Here is a 16,693-nt window from a genome sequence, read left to right on the forward strand (position 1 = left end):
TGGCAGAGGGGACAAAGATCCTGCTGAACTTCTCTCTCTTCCATGCCAGCGGCCTGTAATGGTGACCAAATAGGAGGAGCACAAAGTGTGGGTTGAGGGGGTGACTGGGGTCATGTGCTATGGTGTGAGCTCTTTGTGCAGTGCCTGTGCAATTGAGATCTGGGAGGTTAGGGGTTGGGTGACCAATGATCTTGGCAGCCTTGGGTGTAATATGTGTAAGTCTGTTCTTGGAGGGGGTTGACAGCATATTAAAGAAGCAGGTGGAGCAGGAGAGGAGGATGGGTTGAACTATACTTTTGTAAATTAGCAATAGAAGGTGGGGGTCAACAGAAAGTGCTTTAAGTTTGTTGACAGAGTTTATGGATGTCAGTTGTGTGTTGTTCAGATTTAAGTTTATTGTACAGGGTGATGTTGAGATATTTGTGGCTCTCCACCATTTCAGCAACTTCGCCATTGATGCTGATAGGGGTGTGGGTAGGGTTAGAGACTGACCTGCGTGTGCTGAAGGAGTTCAAAACCAGTTCCTTTGTTTTGGAGACATTTGGAGACATTTGACTACAAGTGATTATCCGTGCACCACTGTGTGAGATGGGAGATGGAATCATGGTAGCTGGCAACTGAGTTGTTATTGTTGAGTAGTGCAAGTACCGCAGTGTCGTCCAAGTATTTGAGGTATGTGATGATGGGTGAGGGGCTGACACGGGTGTTTGTGAAGAGGGTGAACAGGAATGGGCTCAGGACACAACCTTGTGGGGCTTTAGTGTTGATGATGGTGGTTGAGGATGTTGTGCTAACCGTGGGTTAGCTAGTGACCGGGTGATTTGAGGTGTTGTAGGAGGGGATGGAGGAGACATGCTACTGCATCCTCAGTACCCCTTTTGGCCTTGTAGGTGAACTGGTTTGGGTCCAAGAGTGGTTTGACAGTTGGAAGGATGAGGTTGAGAACCACTTCTCTAAGAATATCATGATTATTGAGGTGAGTGCAACTGGCCGGTAGTGGTTTGGTTCTGATAGGCGGGGTTTCTTGGGTACCGGTATGATAGTGGAAATTTTCCATAGGGTGGGCACTGAAGCAGTCCTGTAGGACTCCCAGAAGAGGGAGTGCATGATGGGAGAGAGCTCCATGGCACAATCCTTCAGCACCTGGGCCTGGATACCATCTGACTCTGGAGCCTTGCCCGGGTACAGCACACTAGCTAATTTTTGTCTCTTTTGTTTTGGTAAATAGTTAATTCATCAAATTCAGTGCCCCATATCACTATTTTCCAAGTTACTGTAGCTGTCATGTTTTGCGGGACCTACGTGAGTGCAGTTTCCTTGGGAATGAGGACAAGAGCAGCAAATGGACCACTGATGCTCTGCAGAGGAACAACTATTAACAATCAACAATTTATTAAAGCAATTGAAATAAATGTTAAAAACTACATGACTAAACTTTAAAATACCTGGTACATCGATCTATTTCAGCATTGACTACCAACTGCCTTCAACCCAGCAGGGATCGAAGCAGGTCTGAAATACATGAGAACGATAAACCTGACACATATTCAAACCATAAATATAAACACATTAAACACAGAAAAGGCCTACCAGTTATCCTTGCATGCCCACTTTCCCTGCACGCCAGTGTGGCATGAGGTGTGCACCTGTGTCACTCCACCGGCCTGAGCCAACCGCTGCAACCTGCGTTCCTCCTGCAGGTTGCCCCATATCTACAGCCTGACTAATTGGTGCACCTCCCCTTTTCTTACTCTGTGCCACCCACCACACACAGATAGCGTGGTAGCATAATTCATCTTTACTCCATGTATGTTGTTGTCAGAGATGCATGAATCACATCCCCATCTTGCTTCTCATTTCTCTGTTAAACTTAGCGGACCCACCCACCATCTTGAATATTCTTGTGACATAGCCACTCTTGTGCCCACGTCCACCATCTTGTCTTCTCTCTGTCTCTCACAACACACAAACACACACACACACGCATAAACAGAGTCACCGATGTCACACACTTGCTGCTTTTATGCTTATCTTTCTTTCTCATGCGTATAACTCCTTATTATTGTAGTTGCAGTTGTAGTTAGACAGTGCATGTTGATTGAAGTATTTTTGATTGTTGATTAAAATTACATAGACTCTGTTGTCCTTCTAAGGAGCAGTTGTCTGTGATTATTTTTGCATGTATGTTGATAACAGCAGGTTGTGGCCAACAGTGTTTGGATTCAGCCCTGCACTGTTATATACATATAGTGTATATGCTTAAAAACTGACATTTTAAGTGAACACCCCATTGTGAGACATCATCTACTGTTTGGTGATTAGTCCCTGATCCCAGGGTGGTGCCCCATAATTATCTATTCCTAATAAGATTTTTTTTGTTGATATCAGTAACTATCTCTGATATTTGCTAAGAACCAAACCTGCCCCTACCACTTCCCAACACCATAGTTGACAGAATCAAATGCCTTGGACAGATCAACAAACAGGGCAGCACAAGGTTGCTTTCTGTCCCAGGTATTGATAATGCAGTTTGTTACTAACATAGCTGCTGTTATGATACTATGAGCTGATCTTAAGACAGACCAATTTTGACATCAAATATTGTCAACTGACAATTTATTTGAGAATCTAAAATTTTTGCAAGTGTTGAGAGTTTGACTAAAGTGCTGTAATTGTTTCAGTCCAAAGGGTCCTGCCCTTCAATAGGGATAACATAGGATGCTTTCCAGAGTTTGGGGATGGAATTAGTCTGGAGAGTCTGATTAAAAATATGAGCAATAGACTAAGCAAGACAATCAGCCGAAAGCTTTGAAAAATGTGTTTTACATTTTGCATTTAGCTAGTAAACAAAACTGTTTGGAGGCAGCCCTTTTCAGTTAACAAAGCCACAGAACTAAAGGACAGGCCCAAATGACAATTTTAACTGTTCCAACTGAAGAACTTCAAATGACTCAGCTTGAGGAACAGATCACTGGGATCAGTGCGGGTGATTGATGGGTGTACCATCTTCTCATTCATCCATGGTCTGTTTTAGCTGACTGTCCATGTGTGCAGTGGTATCGGCTAGTTTACTGTAGTGGGTACACTGTGATAATATCGCCTGCCTATTGAGTTATGATTGACTTATTTCTAAAATGATGCTTGTGCTATGTATATGGACAAGTTAGAAAATGCATAAGATATTGATGGATAGGGGGCGTCAGCCTTTATGTTGTTAATCTGTGCTTGTTTTTAATGGAGTGTGATAGTTTGTGTAATAGTATGATTAGTTAGCTGAAAGGTATGCTCAGACAGAAAGCAAATTTTCACCTCACGTTATTTGCATGAAATTGACCTTTAGACCAATTGTGCTTATTTTTCCCAAGCAGCCAATGTACCAAGGTTAGCTGTCAGCTAGCAAGCAACAAACACATCAACCAACATCTAGTTCGAGGCCTGGTGTGAACATGGATACTCAGAATATGTAATACTGTTGCTGTAGATTGACTGACCTTCATTTTTTCATTATAATCCTGGTCACATCATAGTTTTAGTAATGTGAGATCAGTTGGTCTGTCCAATGTCCAACACTACGAATTTTCCATTTGTTGAGTAGCCCCACAACTCCAATGGCTCAATTTTACATGATATGTGTTTGCAGACTCCATAACTGTTACACTCTCACAATGCTTGGGCTAGCATTTTCTCAAGAAGTCTCTCTCTCTCTTTTTTAATGTGCCGATTTCCCTGAAATATACATATAACATTGATGTAGCACATTCATGCTAATCAGAGGATGAACCCTTTCCACTTCCATCCCTCTTTGAGCTTTCCTCAAGCACCATCCTTAAAAAAATAAAGTTTGCACAAAGTTCAAATCAGTTGGAAGACATTTCGGCTTCACAGGGGATAAATATCATGTTATAAAAATGGTCTTAACTTTTTTTGTACAGGTTATAGGATTCATGCTGACACAAATACTGTGGAGGTCAATTGAATTTTGTTTGTTCTGAACAGAGAAAGTCTTTTAACAAACAATGTCTTAGCTACTCTGTCCCTAATAAAAGAAGAACATCCATCCATTTTCTATACCGCGTATCCCTTTCGGGGTTGCAGGGGGTGCTGGAGCCTATCCCAGCCGTCAACAGGCAAAGGTGGGGTACACCCAGGACCAGTGGCCAGTCGATTGCAGGGCACAAACACACAACCATTCACACCTAGGGGCAATTTTACAGTCACCAATTAACCTAATGAGCATGTTTTTGGTCTGTGGGAGGAAGCCGGAGTACCCAGAGAGAACCCACATAGGGAAGAACATGCAAACTTCACACAGAAAGGCCCGACCCAGGAATCGAACCGGCAACCTTGTAGCTGTGAGGCACGCGCACTACCTGCTGCCCCACCGTGGAGCCCAAAAGAAGTTGTAGAAATTCTTGTAAACTTTATCAAATTGGAGTGGGAGAGCACTAATGATATCCAGTAGAGTAGATGTGGCAGGACATTCACTTTTCGAGTGACTATACTGCCCCAAAACGAGAGTGGCAGGCATTTCCATCTCTCTATCTCCAATAATCTTTCTTGAGATGTTAGTCATATTTATGCTACATTTTAGAGATCTGCTTTTAGAGTCATATCCAAATATTTAATGCCATCTGGAGAGCACTTGAAGGGTGGTTGCTGTTCACATTCTGTGCAGCAGTGTCTGTTCAGTGGCATTGCTTCAGATTTCCTACAGTTGATCTTAAAGCCTGATAGCTGGCTTAAGCTTTTGATTAACTACTTTATGAGTAAGTGAGGATTTAGGGTGTTGTAGTGCTAGTAAGTTGTTGTTTGCATTTAACAGTTCAATAGAAAGATCTCTGATAGGAGTTCGCTGGATTTCAAAAGCAGCCTTTAATAGACTGATCATCTGATTCATGATGAAGGCAGAACTCTTGTTGAAGTAAAATAAAAATTTCAGTGAGAGGAGGCTGAGATCTCAGCTGTAAACATTAACTTGTGAAGCTGTGAGTGTAGAGGCACACAGATGGGCAGACAGACAGTCAACTGAGACAGAACGAAACAGCAACACCTTCACTTCATTGAGGCAAAAGAACAAGAGACCAAGCAGAGCTGAAGAGCCATTTTTTCAGCTTCACTGGCCATCATATAGGGTAGGTGTGTTGACTAGGTCTTCATTAGGCCCAGTACACTTTACTTGGCACTGGCAGTCAGTATGACTTGGTGGTACATCACTGTCAGGGTGCTAACAGAGCCAGTCATGCATATCAGCTCTCTGAGTACTATACCTTCAGTAGCTGGTTAGTTAGGTCAGAGAGGGCTCAGGCTCACTGCCTTGATGTAATAGTTGCCCTCAGCAGCAGCTTTCATAAAGCTCTGCAGAACAAGGTCAGACTGTCAGGAAGGCTGAGTGGCTCGATGATTACATGTGGGTTTGAGTTTCACTTTGGCTGAGGTGTTGTCAAGACTACTAAGTTTGAGCCCAAAAGCCAAGACCAATCCAGTCGAGTTTATTTAAGACCATGACCAAACTGAATAGACATGTGTTATAAGGACTTACAGGAATGTAAATGTACCCTTCAGCATCCAGTTAATGAAAACATAGCGTGTCACAAGTTATAGCATTACAGCATAGCAGAATTTTCGGCCTTTTGCAGGGTAGGAGACTTTAGGCCCAGCCTCCACTTTACTCTTCACAAGTATCTTTCCATTGACTTTCTTTCTATGCACATTTTCATTCTAAACAGAAGAGTAACTAAACCACCAAAAGTTAAAACAGAGATAGAAGATTTTTCTTCTTGTTTTTCAGTCTTAGTATTTGACCGCCTCATATGTGAAGACATCAGCTGCTTCAACACGTGTACCAAAATGTTTAAGTGACAAAGCCCAGCCATGGTTGAAGTAATTGTGACTCTTGTCCACCAGGAGCAAATGTGTGCAGTGTCTCAAGCTCCTCACTTCATTTTTCCTGTTTTACAATGTATTCTGTTACTTGTTCGTTATTTATTTTGTCTTTTTCACATCATGTGTGCGGCTCAAGCAAACTCTGTCATACAATATCATGAATCACCAGTGTTGTGCCTGAACGTGTTCATTGAACAATAGTTCATGAACTCTTTATTTTGGGCGAACATGAACTGTGAACTCGTTCAATCTGGTGTCTGTGAACGGCACGCTCTCTCAGTTTAACTTCTTTTAATCGGGTGCCAGATTTCTATAGAGCCTTCCAGGCAAAAACCCAGCTAAAACACACCGTAAACAGGTCTTAATATGTAGCGGAAAAAACACCCAATCTGGCAACACCAGCCACCAGTGTTGCATCGCTGCATGCGTCATCAAAACAAAAAGCATCATGTAGGCGACAAAGCGGCGATGGGGAAATTTTGTCCCCTCAATGCTAATGTAAACCCTGGTTGGATAAGGATTCAAAATTGGATATGAAGATGAAATCTGACCCATAGTTACAGTGTTAAAACTGATCAAATATTTGCTGTCTGTGGTTCTATATGGGCTGTGTCAATAATTTCGAAAAATAATAGTTCACAGCAACATATGGAAAAAAGAACTATGAACTACGTCATTTTTGGAACAGTGAACTTAGTTCAAAATTTTGAATTATGAACTATGAACTGATCTAGTTCATTTTACAATTTGTGAACTGAACTTTGAACTAGTTCATGTAGAAAGTGAACTTTCCCAACACTGTGAATCACTGTAACCAAGGCACAATAATACACCATTTTATTTAAATGACTAATTATTGTATGTTTGACAGATCTTGAACTGATTTTGTGATCTCTGAGATTAAGCCAGTTAAAGTTGAGGTCAACCATGATTAGCAGCTATAAAATTGCGGCTGCTGGTACCAGCTGAACTTGTTTATGTTCAGTTAGCAGCGTTCAATTTGCTAACCAGGTATCTTGGGCAGGCTCTCACATTGCTGCTGCAGAAAGGAGTTTGGTGTGTCTGCTCCATCCAGGCAGACTACACAGATGTCGGAGAGCCAACAGGTAACAGAGCAAAAAGAAAAGAGATAACATAGGGGTTCTGGGATTACACATAAACACCTGGAGAATTGAGGGAAATATGAAGAAGTCTGGGAGACTGAGTACAGTGGTTTACATTTCATAGAAGATGTTCCATTTCAAGGAAAACAATAAAAAAGTTTATCTGTGGGGTTCCCATGGTCCCTCCACTGTAGTGCACCAGATAGTTCCTTTTATGCCAGACACCTAAAAAAAGGAGACAATAATAATTTCTAAGTATTGCTGGGTCCTTAAATATACTGTTAAAAATAGTTTGGACGAATGAAGACTGGAGGAATTTTCAAACCTATAGCTTGTTGCAGTGGCGTTGCTAGGGTCTCTTGGGGCTCCAAGCAAGAAAGCCCTGGGGCCCCCATGGACCCCATGCACGCTGCAAAAAATTGTTTTTTGCACACATAAATGCACAATTTCTGTGATATCTGAGATGAATACTGAAAAAATAGATTAGAGGTTCTCAAAGTGAGGTCCAGGGACCAACAGAGGTCCCTGAAAGCCCAGGACTATCAATAATCGTTGTTGTAAATAAGTGGCCGGGGCCCCCTTAGTGGTCGGGGGCTCCAAGCAACTGCCTGGCTTGCCTGTCCGCAAGCCCCGCCCCTGGCTTGTTGCTCTAGATCAAATCAGTGGATGAGTTGGTAAACTTTACATTTTCAGGTTGATTTGGTTCATTTTCACATAGAACAACATTCAAGTAGCATTCACTTGTCTAATTTGTTGGATGTGTTTCAGGCAGAAGCAGAAAACTAAACATGAGACGAAGCTCATGATGAAGGTCCAGCAACTGTTGAATTTACTTTTCCGCATTCCATCATGTAAAGGGCACCTGGGTGCGGGAGCAGTTTAGCTCAAACTTAGACTAGGTCTTGTCAGTGGGTAGGATCACAGCCACATGTTCCCACCACAAACTAATCCAGAATTTGTGACTGGACTGGGACCATTTCCTCAAAAGGGTGTCTATGTAGTTGTTTTGGACTGTATCGACTAAGATTTCAGTGTTCTGATCTGCCCAAGTGAATCATATCAAGGGGGAAACCAACCACACTTCAATAAATACTAATCCCGTATGTGCATGGCACACCTTCTTTTCAAGCAAAATTACAGTTTAATTTATTTCAAAAACAAAATCAGCTTTGACCTATCATCAGTGCGTCACGCTGCATTACTCAGTGAGTCTGTAACGATTACATGACTAATTTTCTCATGCAGGCAGGCGAATGCTGGATATCAGCAGGCATGAAAACCAAAAGCCTACACAGCACAGCACAGGAACAGTAGAGCAATAAAACATGTTGCTGTATTGGCATGAAATACATGAAATATGCATTTAGGTAAGTTGTTTCTGCTTTGGTCGACTCAGTGTAGAAATCCCCCACCTGCCATGATCTTTCACTCGCTGTATAATTCCAATACTACTACTACTCCCTCTCATTTCCCCTCCATGTCATTACACTGGGGCAAAGTCAGCATCAAGTGGCACGGTGAAAAGATTAAATTATACTTGGAAATGGGTGCCCCAGTGATTTAGAGGGTGTATGGCTGTGTATTACTTTTTTGCGGTGCCAATAAAAGGCAAAAAAAAAAGCTGCTACAATGTCAATTTCCACTATTTATTAAGGTTTTCCCCATCCTAACATAGTCCACTCTTCCCGCTCTCCCCTCTAACAATCTGTTTTTCTCACCAGTGACAGGATACACCTCAGCTTTCTGGTGACATCTATAGGTGTCCTTCAGGCAGGCCACTTAATCAACACATGTGTATGTGTGTGTATTTACGTATGTGTCTGGGACTATGTATACTTATGTACTGAGAGGGCTGGCAGTGAATGAATACTAGATTTTGATAATGGCACCTTCCATCTGTTGATAAAATGTATGCATTACCAACAGGCAACCGAAAAAAGAATTAATCTCTAGTAATAAAGCTATTTTAACATACTGAGCTTTAGCAGACTCAGTCCACAGCACAAAGAGCAGAAGAAATAGTCTGCTTGTGAAAATGCAAATTGCTCTCTTAGCATGTTTGGCCAATCATTGTTGGTCCAGCAATCTCTTTTCTGTATGGATGCTTGTCATGGCCAATCACCACTGACAGATAAGGAATTTTACACCAATTTACACTCATTGTATACATGAAGAAGTTGGTTAACCATGATATTCTGCGCTACTCAGTGTATGAAAGCAGTTGTAAACTGTCTTCCATGGCTCTGGAGGAGCTTTGTGAAATCTGAGAAAAATAACCCCGACTGTATCATCAGGACTGTTCATACAGCATTTCACAAGACCCATCTCCACCCACCAGCCACTTGTAGCCTCTGTTCTCTTAAAGGTGGAAGTTATTATTGCCACTCCCCACTCCCTGCTCTGCTGAACTGGATATCGTTTGAGAGCCCAATTTTGTCACTTGTATCAGCTGATTAAGGGTGTATTCAGCTCCTGGTATTTGGCCTCAATATGGTAACTCAGTAGCACACAATGGGACTTTTTAAGTGCAGAAAAGCACCTTTTGAACAGATAAATTATATTTTGTAGAGAAATTATTACCACGTAAACAACAATTAAGCTTGTGTGAACAAAAATCAATTGTGTTCTCAATTAGTTGTTAGGCTTTACGTGCAGTAAATTTGCTGGGACCCAAAGATGCAGACCAGAGAGAGGTAGGAAAAAATTACAATTCATTTTAAACACAATGATTATAAAGAAAAGCGCACTCATAAGGAGTGGGAGATACAAACAAAACGCACACTCAAAAGGTGTGGGAGAAAAATTAAAGGAGCTCTGATGAAGCGGGTTTAATGCAAGGCTGAAGCGGCAGGTAGACACTGAAACACAGGAGCACACAGTGGCTGAGCAAAAACAGTTAACACGGTCAAAGTAAAGATCATTTCTGTCCGGCCTTGGCAGTATAAATTTGAATATTACTGTAGTTTATATATCTTGGTATCTGGCTGGACAATAATCTTAACTTGAAGCATCACATTAACACACTGAACTGAGAACAATACTTGGTTTACTGCACAGAAATAAGAATTGCGTTCCTACTCACAACAGAAAAAAAATGTTGAATCAACTTTTCTGTCTTTGCTTCATTGGGGATGTTATATATGGAAACGCTCCTGCCTCTACTTTGAAATCACTGGATGCTGTCTGCCACTCAGCCCTTAGGTTTATAACTGGTGATCGTAACAGTGCCCACCACCTCTTAACCAAAGGTCTACTGGCCATCTTTGGCTGTGAGGCAGGACCAGCATTGGTTTTTATTTATTTCTAAAGCTTCAGTCCAGATGCTTCTACCCTATATTTCTTTCCTTTTAACTCTTAGCTCACATAATCTTGATATGTTCTCAGAGAGCAGGTTGTGCTCCACATTCCATCCATTAGGAATGAATCAGGAAAAATGTCATCCTCATACAGTGCACTATACATGGAATAATCTGACTCGCTGCTGTCATTCCATTGCAAATCAAACACTGTGGAATTCTAGATTCTACATTCAAATCAGCAATCTGCAGTGACAAACCCCTCAGTGTTTCCGAAGTATCTGCAGCTGCTGTGTAAATGTTCCACAGACAAAAGAAGAGCAAAGATTGATTGTGTTTTGCACTATTCAAAGGCACTTACACACCTCTGCATTCTGCTCATTTGCTGCTGCCATGTGTGGAATCATCCTGTCCATTTCAATGAGGCAGTCAGGACACAGAGACAAACAGCTGCCCTTTCTGCACACAAGCCAGAATTTATTGAATGAGACAAGCCATAGACCACCTGCCACACCATGCATGTGTGCCTGCCTGTGTATAAACATGTATTACTCACATCGTGGGGACATAAATCTGTTCACACTGTAATGTTGTGGGTACTCACCTTCCTTATGGGGACATTTTTGTCCCCATAATGTAGATCTTTAATTTTTAGGGTGAAGACTTGGGTTATGGTTAGGCTAATTATCCAGGAAATGAATGTAAGTCTATGTAATGTCCCCAGAAGTGTTGGAAACACAACTGTGTGTGTGTGTGTGTGTGTGTGTGTGTGTGTCTGTGTGGGTGTGTGTGTCTGTGTATGTGCATGGAACAGAGCCTCAGAAAAAGCAACTGAGACGAGTGAGAACCATTATTATGCTCTGGTCACATAGGTAAATTATTATTTACCTCACTGCATCTCCAAGTGAAATGAGAGCCTTCTTGGCAGTGTATAAAAGTATCTCTAAGGTATGTGCTATGTCAGTACTGAACACAGACTACAAGTGTATCAAAACTTATGAAGATCAGAAATTCCTAACCTGGTGTTCTTCATACTGATTTGTGCTTTTCTCAGCTCGTACTTCAAGTGCTAGAAAATTCTGCTGTGGACATTTATGGGTTAAGCAGCTATCCGAGACAAAAGCCCACATAAAATAGCAAGCAAACCTTTTTTTTGGTTAGTTGTAACCAGGTAGATTAGTAGAGGATTTGTTTTTACACTCACCATTGCTCAAGTAACATATCTTTCTTAAAAAAAAGAAAAGTAATGAGAATTGCCTTTTAAAGCTGCAGTCGGTAACTTGTGTAAAAGTAATTTTTTGTCATATTTGGTAAAACTGTCCCAATGTGCAGAAAGCAGTACATGAAACATGTAATCTGTGAAAAAAAAACCGACTCCATTGGTCCCACCTACTGCTTCTACTGCGATTTGCAAGAATCCACCGCGCCCGACACAAAACAACCAATCAGAGCCAGAGGAGCGTCTGAGGGAGTGTCTGACATCTGTCAATCACTACTCACACACGCTGTGAACCGCCCCCTCCCTCTGCTCATGCTGCCGACTGCTGCTCAGTCAAACAGCTCTGTGAGCGGCGTCAAGAGGCAAGTGAAAGCTATAGCAGCCAATCACAAAGGAGAAACTGCTCATATCGCCGCTGCCAACAACAGCATATACAGCTAAGACAACAAATAACCATGAAGCTAATATGGTGATTGTTACGGTAAAACTCTGCAGCGCGTACGGTATGTTCGCGACTGCGATGGAGCGGCTGGGCAGAGTTAGCTTGTTTCCGATGCTAAGGCTAACGTTACTGGTTGTCACGGCAGCTGCACAGACACTGCAGGGAGGAGGGGCTTGGAGGCAGGGCATGAGTGCAGCGGAGAGGGAGGGGAATGACGTGGAACTTGTGTTGGTTCAAATTTTCAGGCTAAGTCTGCTCTCTTCTTCATCTTACCTACTGCAGCTGTAAAGCACTTTTGACTTGATGTCTCATCAGATCCAGAACTCGCTAGAAGGATTACATATCTCATCTGGCTGAGGAATGCCGAGGAGGATCTGAAAAATTTTGCTGAGGATAGGGGAAGTATCCTGTTGGTGGTGCCACTGCGACCCATCCTAAGCAGAAAAGACAGTGGATGGATCAATGGACACCATTTACTGAAAGCAATAAGAGTGCAGGGTGTACATGATATTTAGCTATTGCAGATCTTCCATTGGCTTGTATTATGGCTGTGATTCCCAACTTGGGGGTTGAGAACTCCAAGTTGTCACAAGAAAACAACAAGACATCAGACTGTATACAAACACAATACTTATTTTATTCATTTATTTTTGCATTGCTGGTTTGAGTCTGCATTAGTGTTGTTTTTGGCAGCCTGTTTTAATTTTAGTCTTAGTCTAGTCTTTGTGTCAAGCTGTCATTTTAATTTCTATTAGTTTTATTTATGTTCATACTCTTTTTAGTCTAGTCAAGTTTCAGTCAACTAAAAGTCAGAGCATTTTAGACTTTTAGACGTGACTATTTTTGTCTAGTTTTAGTCAACGAAAACTGATGACATTTTAGTCCAGTTTTTATCAATGAAAATTGTATTTTAGTCTATTTTTAGTAATGCAATTGACTATATTGACTATTTAAGCCAGTACCTAGTAGTAATAACAAAACCAAAATTTTCTTTTAGTCAAACCCATTTCACAATTCAAACAAGGTTGTCTTATTATTATAGAGAATAAGAATACATCCATTCCACACACGAAGAAAAAAATATCACCACACTTGTTGAGAAATAAGAAAAAGATGTTTTTTATTGTGACAATCGGCATAGTTTTAGCTTCTCTGGCTTTTGTAATCAATCTGTGAAGGAAACAACACATTTGTTTATATGGCTCCCAACTCATAGACATAAGCTGAAAAGGATAGGATGTAAAAGAATGAGGGGAGAAAATATGGATAACATGATAGTGGTGGAATTCTCGGTAGGATGAAATGGTCCAGTATTAAGGCAGCCAACCTACTTACATATCAAGGAATGACTTCAGCATAACCTTACAATTTAAATGGATGCACATTTCTGTTCTAATACAAAGTACTTGGAGCAGTGAAGCCTTCCTTTAATGTCACTGCTAACTTCTGCCTCTTTTTGTGACACCTGGTTCTGCTGCTCATACATTATCACACGTGGCACCTCGAGGATGACCTACTTTCCTAATGTTAGCAGCAGAGAGGCTATGAAGAGCTGCACAAGCCCCAATGACACGATCAAAATTCCCCCTCCTGTGAAATGTCTCAAACAGCTCACAGTACAAGTGAAAGTGACAGCTGGATGGGGGAACAGCACATCAGGGCTCCTTGTTACAGTTAATATACCTGACATAAGAATCAGAGGCTGGTTGGATGCAGCACAGCAGTGCTGCATGGTAGAAGGAGGTGAACCGCGGGAGACAGAATAGTGAGGTTGGGAGCGTCAACTCCTGTGAGCACTCAAACCTCGCCGGGGATGGGGGAAGAGCACTTTTCAAAATATTATTTGTGCCCCCTTTCTTTTATGCCAAAATCCAGGTCGGAGCTCTGAACTGATAAAAATGCTCCTCTGTGCTGTTTTCAGATATTACCATTCATTCCCAGCAATTTGCTTTAACTAGCAGCAGTCAGTAGTGCAGTGAATGCTCTATGAGCTGTTTCCTGCTTCAACTTCAACCTACTGACCTTACTGTAATACACATATTACTGTTCCCCTCAGGATGAACAGTAATAACTTTGATTAATTTGATTAATTTTAATTGATTTTACTGGGGCCATCAGGTCAAAATTTCATTTGGGCAACACTTTGGATTTTCGCCTTTATTGATAGAGAGGAGAGTGACAGAGTGAAATGGGGGAGAGAGGGGATGACGTGCAGCAAAGGACCACAGGTCAGATTCGAACCCAGGCCGCTGTGGTGCACAGCCTTAGCACATATGTACACAATGTATCACATGAGCTACCCAGGCACCCCAAGGGCAACACATTAGTTTATGATCAAATTCTTTTAAAACTAACAACATGCCAATCTACCTTGGCTGTACTTTATTTATTGTAAGACAAAATGCACAACACTGACAACAACACAAGGAAGAGAAGAACTGTAGAAACAGGGCAGTTAAAATTTCATGGGGGAATAACAGATCAGGGTTATGTTAGCTGTCATACGTTGTGCTGATTTGATGCTAGTGTATGTGGGTGTGTGTGTTCTCAACAGTCAGTCTCTAGGGTGGATGGATGAAAGAAATCTAACGGAGGGCATAGGAAGGGCAATAAATAACTAAATAAATAAACAAAAACAAAGGGAAAAAATCCAAAAAGAAATTGAATTGAAAAAATAACAAAATGATAAAGAACTTATACTAATGCAAAAACTGTTACTGGAATATGACATGAAATTTACATTGCAGTATCTCATGCCCAGAACTTGTGAAGTCAGAGGTCATTTGTGAAAATGGCCATTGGATAGCTGTTAGTGTGCAGAGCAGAGGAGGTGACAAGCAGGATGTGGGATCAGGTGTGAATGTTATTTTGTCTCATCTTGATGGGATTACAGCCAGAAGAGTGCTGCTCTGTGGATTCCCACTAATATGGTCTGCAAGGTGCAGACAGAGAAACCCAGTGTAATAAGATACTAAGAACTGGTGCCCTGGATACATTCTCTCTCTCTCTCTCTCTCTCTCTCACACACACACACACACACACACACACACACACACACACACACACACACACACATAGACAGTAGGCGATCATTACCATGCCCTCAACACACACTTGATGGCTCACCAAATGTCCCACTGAGTAAGCCTTGCCTTGGTCTAGTAGTTGTTTTGACTGACTTGCTTTGGCTCATTTTCTTTGCCTTTGTTGTTTTTTTTAGGTGACAGTTTTGACGATTATAATATTCTTAGAATATGCAAGAATTGCATTGTCCCTCCAATCCTTGCCATAAAACCTGTGTGTTATGTGACTCCACTCTGAGGTCTGTTAGACTTGGTATTGATTTAGTTACACACAGTAACATCATGGCGTAAGCAGTGTTTTTGTCTTTGTTTGTCAGGTCTGAGTATCCGTGGCACACAGGAGGAAGAGCCTCCAGATGCCCAGCTGATGAGACTGGACAATATGCTGCTGGCAGAGGGCGTGGCTGGACCAGAGAAAGGGGGTGGAGCAGCAATAGCTACAGCCGCGGCAGCAGCAGCAGTTGGCATTGTGAATGATAATTCCATCGAACACTCTGATTACAGGACCAAGCTGACACAGATCAGACAGATATATCACACCGAACTAGAGAAATATGAACAGGTGAGTCACTGCCTTTGTAGCTGTTGTGACCAACTAAACCTTTCATTTATGCTGTGAATATGTTATTCTCCAACTTTTATATTCGTATTAAGTGAATTAAACACCTTAACAGAGCTCATGCACTTTTACTATTGAATACAAAAATATTTTAACATCAAACTTCATCCAAAATTAAATCCAGTAAAAGCCAGTGAGCCTCGTAGCTTTTGAAACTAAGATAAGACATTCCTTTATTAGTCCCACAGTGTGGAAATTTCCAGAATTACAGCAGCAAAGTGGATAGCAAAAAATAGAGGGCATCAGTAAATAGACTTTAAATAGCAAACAGCAATTTAAACAATATAAACAAGGAATATAGAAAAATTTGAACAATTTAAACAAGGGGAAAAACAGAAACTAGCTGTCTAGTATGGGGAAATATAAAATATGGGAGTGGTAACAGTATATATTGTTTTCAAATTTCCACCATGGCACAGAGGAAATACCAATATTGCACATTGGAAATTAGAGATTCGCCGGGTACTGATATTGCACATTGGATGATAGTACTCCTGACTGGAGTATTGATATTGCACATAGAAGTAATAATACACCTGATTGAAAGATTGATATATTGCAGTAGAAATAGAAATTCACCTGAGCAGAATATTTTCACAGTATAAGAGAACACAGTTGATGTGTATAATAGTGCAGTCAATTTGAATGTCTTGGTGAGTGTGTGGTCTACTGGGAGCACTGCTGTCTGATTGCTGCAGGAAGGAAGGTCCTGCAATAGCGTTCCTTCACACATTTTGGATAGAGCAGTCTGTCGCTGAAGGAGCTCTCCATTGCTGTTAAAGTGTCCTGCAGGGGGTGGGAGTTGTTCTCGATCATGGATGACAGCTTAGCCATCATCCTCCTCTCTCCTACCACCTCCACTGAGTCGAGGGGGCATCCCAGGACAGAGCTGGCCTTCTTGATCAAGTCAAGTCTTTTCCTGTCAGCTGTTGAGATGCTGCTCCCCTAGCAGACCACTCCATAAAAGATGGCTGATGCCACCACAGTGTCATAAAAGGTCTTCAGGAGTGCCCCCTGCACTCCAAACGACCTCAGTCTCCTGAGCAGA

The 16,693-nt window shown here is 41.6% G+C and overlaps 1 protein-coding gene across 2 annotated transcripts in view; it reads left to right on the top strand.

Annotated features, from left to right (window-relative positions):
* LOC139348552 (pre-B-cell leukemia transcription factor 3-like) overlaps nt 1–16,693 on the top strand; it is a 41,166-nt gene that overhangs the window by 12,538 nt on the left and 11,935 nt on the right. For both annotated transcript variants that reach the window (XM_070988768.1, XM_070988770.1), the window contains exon 3: nt 15,344–15,588. In XM_070988768.1, coding sequence (XP_070844869.1) covers nt 15,344–15,588 — 245 coding nt within the window. The remainder of the gene's footprint in view (nt 1–15,343; nt 15,589–16,693) is intronic.

The sequence above is a fragment of the Chaetodon trifascialis genome, chromosome 20, assembly GCF_039877785.1.
Source record: "Chaetodon trifascialis isolate fChaTrf1 chromosome 20, fChaTrf1.hap1, whole genome shotgun sequence".
Lineage (NCBI taxonomy): Eukaryota > Metazoa > Chordata > Actinopteri > Chaetodontiformes > Chaetodontidae > Chaetodon > Chaetodon trifascialis.